Raw genomic sequence first — 9061 nt, 5'->3', positions numbered from 1 at the left:
GACGTCTTCGAGCCGTGAAGAGCACATACCTCTGCTCTGCCGACCATAGTACCTGACTGCTTTTGTTTGCTCTGTGTGTTTTCACTTGAAGTGTCTTTGTCAATCAATCATTCTTATTTATTGAGCGTTTAACTGTGGGCACAATGCTGTATTAAGCACTTGGGAGATAAAAATATAATGGAGTCGATAGATGCATTCCCTGCACAAGGAGAGCTTACCCTTTAGAGGGGGATATTTTCTTTTGTTCTTTCTTCTGTCCTTATGTACCTGTCCTTTCTCCCCACTTTAATCCTAAGATTATGAGCTCCTGGAGGAGTGGAATGATTCTCATGAGGATATTATTTTCCATTGCCCAGGGCAGTGCTTTGCACATAATAAGCACTTAATAAATGCCCTTACTACCATTATTGCTCCTGCTGTGTGGCTACTATTACTACTGGTGCCCCACAGCACAGCAAGTGTCTGTTTCCCCCTCTAGACTGTAAGCTCACTGTGGGCAGGGAACATGTCTGTTTATTGTTATATTGTACTCCCCCAAGTGCTTAGTACAGTGCTTTGCACAAAGTAAGTGCTCAATAAATACAATTGAATGGATGATTGAGACGAGATAAACTCCCCTAGAATCTCTTCTTCGAGGACCGTAACTTTCCAAATAATCAACACTGAAATGCATCTCATCATCTTAAAAGAAATAACGTACTTGAAGGATTAAAAGCACCAGATAATCTGGTATTATATTGAAAGGAAATTCCAATGTAGGTTAGGGTAAATATTGGTTTTTCAAAATTGCGAATTAGAACCCTCTATTATGAAGCAAAATAATTGATGCCTTTAAAGGAGGATCTTTAAAGCAGTTTTGCTGGTCTTGCATGGAACAAGAATAATTTCCAAAAAAGCTGTGTTGAAGGGAATTCTGAAAAACTACTCTTGAGAGAATCCGGCTAAATCTGCTAGAACAAATTATGACAGGGATGTGACAGTGATGTTTTTGTGTCACTAAATCCTAATGGACCAAAAAGACGTGATCTTCGTCTGGATATACTTCTAAGGAACGGCACTCATAGAATGTAGATTCTGGTGTGAAAGTGTGTAAGTGAAAAATAATGACTGGATAACTCTCTCACTGAAGAATGCCACCTTGTACGTAACCTCTTTATGAAACAAAATCCATAGACTCCATCATTTTAAAACGAGACCAGTAATCATTTCTACCTTAGAACCTCGAGAACCTGAGTAGTGAAACAGGTGGGTTTTGAAAAGCAATTCAATATTACATATTAAGGGAGCAACTACACTTTTCAATTCTTAGTGATACGTTGAAAATGCAGAGCTATTGAAAATGGGGACTGCCGTAGAATCAGTGTGGCCCAGTGGAAAGAGCACAGGCCTAGGAGCCAGAGGCCTGGGTTCTAATCCTGGCTTCTCCACTAGCCTGTTGGGTGACCTTGAGCAAGTCACTCTGTACCTCAGTTTCCTCAACTGTAAAAGGGGGATTCAATACCTCTTCCTCTTCCTATGTAGACTGTGGGCCCCATGCGGGACAATGGCTGTGTCCGACCTAATTATCTTGTGTCTACCCCAGTGCTTAGAACAGTGCTTGACAGCTAACCTGATTAGCTAGTATCTACTCCAGCACTTAGAATAGTGCTTGACTCATAGTAAGCGCTTAACAAATACCATTATTATTATTATTATTCCCTTCAAGGCCCTACTGAGAGCTCACCTCCTCCAGGAGGCCTTTCCAGACTGAGCCTCTTCCTTCCTCTCCCCCTCGTCTCCCGCTCCATCTCCCCCATCTCTCCTCCTTCCCTTCCCCACAGCACCTGTATATATGTATATATGTTTGTACATATTTATTACTCTATTTATTTATCTTACACATATCTATTCTATTTATTTTATTTTGTGAGTATGTTTGGTTTTGTTCTCTGTCTCCCCCTTCTCGACTGTGAGCCCGCTGTTGGGTAGGGACTGTCTCTATGTGTTGCCGACTTGTACTTCCCAAGCGCTTAGTACAGTGCTCTGTACACAGTAAGCGCTCAATAAATACGATTGATTGATTGATTATTATTATTGTCTTGGGCAAGTTAATTAACTCCTCTATGCCTTGCTTTCCTCATCTGTATTACAGAGATTAGATGCCTGGCTTCCATCCCAACTAAGATACCAGCCTATCGTGCTTCTAACTCCATCGCTTCATGCAGTACTTGGCACATATATGTGCTTAACAAATACCCCAAGTATTATTGTTTCCCAGCACGGGGCCAAACCCCATCCAGTAGAGTACCCTTCAGAGAAGCAGCATGGTGTAGTGGATAGAAAATAGTCCTGGGAGTCAGTGGTCATGGGTTCTAATCCTGTTCTGCCACTTTGCTGCATGACCTGGGGCAAATCACTTAACTTCTCTGTGCCTCAGTTACCTCGTCTGTAAAGTGGGGATTGAGATTGTGAGCTCCACGTGGGACAGGGACTGTGTTCAACCCGATTTGCTTGTATCCACCCCAATACTTAATAGAGTGCCTGGCATATAGTAAGAGTTAAGCAAATACCACAATTATTATTATTATTCATTCATTCAATCATTTATTGAGCACTTACTGTGTGCAGAGCACTGTACTAAGCGCTTGGGGAGTACAGGTAGATTTTAAATTAGGAGAAGTCGAATGTCGATGCCCGTGTCCGGGCAGATGACATCGCTGCTGGACTCGTTCCTGGAGAAGAGTGGACTATTTACTCCAGATGCAGAATTGGTGGGGCGGCCGCACCCCGGTACCCCCTAAATGCCCGAGCCACATGGGAAGTGCAACGATGGCCTTTGGAAGCATTTCCTGTGGACGATGGGGGGGGGACCCACCTCGTCATCCTCCTGCCTGCTGATCCACATCTGCTGGAAGGTGGACAAAGAGGCCAGGATGGACCCTTCGATCCAGACGGAATACTTGCATTCCGGAGGGGCGATGATCTGGATTTTCATGGTGCCGGGGGCCAGGGCGGCCAACTCCTTGTTCAGTTGACCCGCGAGGCCTGGATACAGGGTGCTGCCACCAGGCAGCACAGTGTTGGCATAGAGGACCCTGAGAGGTCCACGTCACACTTCACGATGGAGCCGAAGGGGGTCTTGTGGAGGTCGCTGCACTCGAGGTCCAGCAAGGCCAGCTGGAAGATGGCTTCTGGGCAGCGGAAGTGCTCACTGCCCACGGTGATGAGCCGCCCATCTGGGAGCTTGTAGCTGTGTTCCAGAGGCGCCCTGGGGCCGGCCCCGCTGCCTGCCAACTCCCGCTCGAAGTCCAGGGCCACGTAGCACAGCTTCTCCTTGACATCATGCAAGATTTCTTTCTCGGCTGAGGTGGCGAAGCTCTGGCCCTGCTCGGTCAGTAGCTGGGCAAGGTGATCGGTCAGGCTGAGTCTCGCCAGGTCCAGCCACAGCATGGTGTGGGGCAGTGCGTAGCCCTCGTAGATAGGCACTGCATGGGTGACACCATCGCCAGAGTTCAGCACGATCCCCGTGGTACGACCAGAAGCATAATAACAATAATAATAATAATAATAATAATGGCATTTATTAAGCACTTACTATGTGCAAAGCCCTGTTCTAAGCGCTGGGGAAGTTACAAGGTGATCAGGTTGTCCCACAGGGGGCTCACAGTCTTAATCCCCATTTACAGATGAGGTAACTGAGGCACAGAGAAGTTAAGTGACTTGCCCAAAGTCGCACAGCTGACAATTGACAGAGCTGGGATTTGAACCCATGACCTCTGACTCCCAAGTCCGGGCTCTTTCCACTGAGCCATGCTGCTTCTCGAGGGCGAGCATGGCCTGGATGGCCACGTACAGGGTGGGCACGCCAAAGGCCTCAAACATGACCTGCGCCATCTTCTTGCGGTTGCGGACGGCCTCGGACAGCAGGACCGGGTGGTCCTCGGGTGCCGTCCACAACTTGTTGTAGAAGGTGTGGTGCCACAGGGCCTCCATGTCACCCCAGCTGGTCACCATGCCATGCTTGATGGGGCAGAGGAGGCGTAGGATGCCATGCTTTCTCTGAGCCTCATCGCCCACCTAGCTGTCCCTCTGGCCCATGTCCACCAGCACCCCTGCTGCCAGGTCCGCCCCACGAGGGATGGGAATATGGCCCATGGGATGGCATCACCCCCGAAGCCGGCCTTGCACACCCCTGACCCATTGTCCACCACCAGGGTGGTCACCTCGGCGCTGGTCAGAGCCCGAGATGGGGGCACTGAGGGCGAGCCGGTCTGGGTCCTACCTGAGAGAAGTTGTGTGGATGGCCACCTTGAAAGGCCCCCTGAGCCTGCTATCAGAGGCCAGGGAAGCCAGAGGCGGCGGGGAGGAGTTGGGCTGCCACCAATTTCTGGTTTTGGGGTGGAGTCGAGGATGAGACATTCCTGGACAGCCCCACACTATCTTGGTCTGGCTTCTGGAGTTCCATCTCCCCTCTGACACTATGGTTTGTCCCCAGGCTCCTGTGGAGCACAATCATCTCCTCTCTGTCCTCCAGGTCTCTCCTGCTTCCATCCCCACCTCCTTCCCTCCCTCCATGCATTCATTCACTCAATCGTATTTATTGAGTGCTTACTGTGCGCAAAACACCGCAAGGCACAGCAGGAGTAGCAGTGGCAGCAGGGAGGTTAGTGGCTACCAATCAACCTATGCATCAGGCAGAAACTCCTCACCCTGGGCTTCAAGGCTGTCCATCCCCTCGCCCCCTCCTACCTCACCTCCCTTCCCTCCTTCTCCAGCCCAGCCTGCACCCTCCACTCCTCTGCCACTAATCTCCTCACTGTGCCTCGTTCTACCCATCCCGCTGTCGACCCCCAGCCCACATCATCCCCCTGGCCTGGAATGCCCTCCCTCCCCATATCCGCCAAGCTAACTCTCTTCCTCCCTTCAAGGCCCTACTGAGAGCTCACCTCCTCCAGGAGGCCTTCCCAGACTGAGCCCCCTCTTTCCTCTCCCCTTCCTTCCCCTCTCCATCCCCCCGACTTATCTCCTTCCCTTCCCCACAGCACCTGTATATATGTATATGTTTGTACATATTTATTACTCTATTTATTTTACTTGTACATATCTATTCTATTTATTTTGTTAATATGTTTTGTTTTGTTCTCTGTCTCCCCCTTCTAGACTGTGAGCCCACTGTTGGGTAGGGACCGTCTCTATATGTTGCCAACTTGTACTTCCCAAGCACTTAGTACAGTACTCTGCACACAGTAAGCGCTCAATAAGTACGATTGATTGATTGATTATGTTCTTGTGGAGGGAGTCTGCCCCGGTAGTCAGGAGACCTGGGTTCAAGTCCCAGCTCCCTCACTGTTCTGCTGTGGGACCTAGGGCAAGTCATTTACCCTCTCTAGGCTTCAATATCCTCATCTGTAAAATGGAAACAAGATAGATTGACACAGAGATTGATAACCTTGAACAGTTTGAACTTTAGCTTGAACTTAAGCACAGGGTAAGCCGTAATGAATGTCACGATCATTATGAATTCGTATTTGACTGGTAAACAGCCTTCTCCTGCTTTAATTCTAAATTAAATTTTCCCGTAATCTCATTGCATAACTTTAAATGTCTTGTCTGCTTAACAACATAGAACCATTTACTTCCTCTCACATTGAATTCTTTTGGCTGGGCAAGCTCCTTAAATGCAAATGAGAGCAAAGCTTGGCCAACTGGCATTTCCTTGTACAATGACCTATTTATTGAATAATGAATTGAGCACACCTGCTACAGAAGTGACAACTGCAAACTGGTGATGCAAAGAGTCCTAATTAAAGCAGGCTTGAGGTACCTCAAATCCCTATGACGGGAAATAAGAGCCTGCTTAAGCCCAGAATAACATGAACTGTGACCATGCCAGAGAGAGATTCCTGGACTTCTGTGTTTTGAGCATCTTTCGGTCAGTGCTGGCAGAGGATGGGCCTCTCTCTCTATTTTTTTCCTGTTTTTTTTTTTGAAGCACTTACTAGGTGCCAGGCACTGTACTATGTTCTGGGGTAAATACAGGCTAATCAGGTTGGACCCAATCCATGTTCCACATGGGGCACACAGTCTTAATCCTTAAGGAAGCTACCCACACTGGGGAGTTCAGAAATGTCAGAAATATTTTCATTAACCTGTGAACAACTCAGGTAGGGAATACACCAATTCAACTGTGGGAAATTTGGTGTGATTAGTTTTCATCTGTGAAATCTAATAATAATAATAATAATAATTGCAGTATATTTGTTAAATGCTTACTAAGTGCCAGGCACTGTGCAAAATGCTGGGGTGGATACAACCAAATCTTGTTGCACATGGTCCCTGTCCCACATGGGGCTCAGAGTCTTAATCCCCATTTTACAGATGACGTAACTGAAGCCCAGAGAAGAGAAGTGAGTTTCCCGAGGTCACACAGCAGAGAAGTGGAGGAGTCAGGATTAGAACTCAGGTCCTTAGGAGAAGGAGTGCAGGGGATGCCACCCTCATCACTTGTGCCTTCCAACTGCTGAACTCTGAGAGAGTGGGTCCTAGAGTTGGTTGAAGCTGGGAAGTAGCATTCTAGAGCTTCTGATCGCTTAGTACAGTGCTCTGCACACAGTAAGCGCTCAATAAATATGATTGATTGATGAGGGAATGAGCCACCTTCCAACCCCCTGGCTTCCAAAACTCCCTGGTAATTTCTTTTTCTTTAATGTTGATGTTCTGTGCTCTCTGGGCACTTGACTGTAATCAAAAAAGATAATAAGCATGAGTCCTGAAGTCTAGGGATCTTTGGCCCGTCTGGCTCTCAGGCCGTTCATCAATTATTCAGTCAATCAGTCAGTGGTATTCATTGAGTGCTTATTGTGTGCAGAGAACTGTACTAAGTGCTTGAGAGAATAATAATGATGACACTTATTAAGTGCTTACTATGTGGAAAGCACTGTTCTAAGCCTTGGGGAGGCTACAAGGTGATCAGGTTGTCCCACGGAGGGCTCACAGTCAATCCCCATTTTACAGATTAGGTAACTGAGGCACAGAGAAGTTAAGTGACTTGCTCAAAGTCACACAGCTGACAACTGGCGGAGCCGGGATTTGAACCCATGACCACTGACTCTAAAGCCTGTGCTCTTTCCACTGAGCCACACTATGAGAGAAGGCACGGCAATAGAGCTGGCAGTCATGATTCCTGCCCTCAAGGAGCTGACGGTTCAGTGTAGGAAGCAGATGTGGACTAAAAACTCACAATGCATCCTGAGGGCTAAAGTATTATTTATTGCATTGCAATGATCGTCATCATCATATTACATTTTCCCAATGCCCTGTTCCCTAGCAATTATAAAAACAATTGTGGTATTTATTAAGAGCTTACTCTGTGCTGAGAGCCGTCCTAAGCACTGGGATGGATACAAGACAGTCAGGTCAAGCACATTCTCTGTGGCACTTACAATCTAAGTAGGAGAATGATGATTGAATCCCCATTTTACAGATGAGGAAACTGAGACTAGGGGAAGTTAAGCGACTTTCCCAAGGCCATGCAACAGGTAAGTGGCAGAGCCAGGATTAGATTTCAGGTCCTCTGACTCCAGGCCCAGGTGTTTTCCAAGGGGACAACTACCTCCCAGCCCCACAGCACATATGCACAGATCCGTAATTTATTTATTTATATTAATATCTGTCTCTCCCTCTAGATCGTAAGCTTGTTATGGGCAGGGAGTGTGTCTGTTCATTGTTATGTTGTGCTCTCCCAAGTGCTTAGTACGGTGCTCTGCACACAGTAAACGCTCAATAAGTACAATTGACTGACTGACCAGCTGACTGACCTGTCAGCTCAGATGCTCCATCTTCTCACCAGGGCTCTTTCATCATCATCAATCGTATTTATTGAGCGCTTACTGTGTGCAGAGCACTGTACTAAGCGCTTGGGAAGTGCAAGTTGGCAACATATAGAGACAGTCCCTACCCAACAGTGGGCTCACAGTCACCATTGTCCGATCCAGTCTGGCCACACACAGTAAGCGTGGCTGAGTGGAAACAGCCCGGGCTTGAGAGACAGAGGACGTGGCTTCTAATCCCGCCTCTGCCACTTGTCTGCTGTGTGACCTTGGGCAAGTCACTTCACTTTCAGCGCTTAGAACAGTGCTTGGCACCTAGTAAGCGCTTACCAAATACCATCATCATCATTATTATTATTCTCTGTGTGTCAGTTACCTCATCTGGAAAATGGGGATTAAAAGTGTGAGCCCCACGTGGGACAACCTAATTATCCTGTATGTACCCTAGCGCTTAGAATGGTGCTTGTGCCTCGTTCTTGCCTGTCATTTCTGACTCGCCTGTCCCACCGTCGACCCCCGGCCCACATCATTCCCCGGGCCTGGAATGCCCTCCCTCCCCACATCCACCAAGCTAGCTCTCTTCCTCCATTCAAAGCCCTACTGAGAGCTCACCTCCTCCAGGAGGCCTTCCCACACTGAGCTCCCTCCTCTCTCCACCCCTCCTCCCCTCCCCATCCCCCCGCCTTACCTCCTTCCCCTCCCTGCAGCACCTGTATATATGTTTGTACATATTTATTACTCAATTTTACTTGTACATATTTATTCTATTTATTTTATTTTGTTAATCTGTTTTGTTTTGCTGTCTGCCTCCCCCTTCTAGACTGTGAGCCCGCTGTTGGGTAGGGACCGTCTCTATATGTTGCCAGTTTGGACTTCCCAAGCGCTTAGTACAGGCTCTGCACACAGTAAGCGCTCAATAAATACGATTGAATGAATGAATGAATGAATGCTTGGCACATAGCGCTTAACAGACACCATCATTATTATTTTTCTTATTAAATGCGACTGATCAAAGGAGAAGCAGCGCGGCTCAGTGGAAAGAGCCCGGGTTTTGGAGTCAGAGGTCATGGGTTCATATCCCGGCTCTGCCAATTAGCTGTGTGACTTTGGGCAAGTCACTTCACTTCTCTGTGCCTCAGTTACCTCACCTGGAAAATGGGGGTTAAGACTGTGAGCCCCCCGTGGGACAACCTGATCGCCTTGTAACCGCCCCAGAGCTTAGAACAGTGCTTTGCACGTAATAAGCGCTTAAT

General features: G+C 47.7%; 1 protein-coding gene across 1 annotated transcript; it reads right to left on the bottom strand.

The window, feature by feature from the left end:
- Window positions 1–2776: 2776 nt before the first annotated feature.
- ACTBL2 (actin beta like 2) lies at window positions 2777–7157 on the bottom strand. The gene is given in 7 exon segments (XM_038758790.1): window positions 2777–3078; window positions 3081–3526; window positions 3803–4100; window positions 4103–4400; window positions 5804–5812; window positions 6637–6717; window positions 7122–7157. Coding segments are annotated over 7 exon segments (1470 nt in total).
- Between the last annotated feature and the right edge of the window lie 1904 nt (window positions 7158–9061).

Source organism: Tachyglossus aculeatus, chromosome 17, assembly GCF_015852505.1.
Source record: "Tachyglossus aculeatus isolate mTacAcu1 chromosome 17, mTacAcu1.pri, whole genome shotgun sequence".
NCBI classification, from domain to species: domain Eukaryota; kingdom Metazoa; phylum Chordata; class Mammalia; order Monotremata; family Tachyglossidae; genus Tachyglossus; species Tachyglossus aculeatus.
This window is presented reverse-complemented; position numbering and strand designations above follow the sequence as displayed.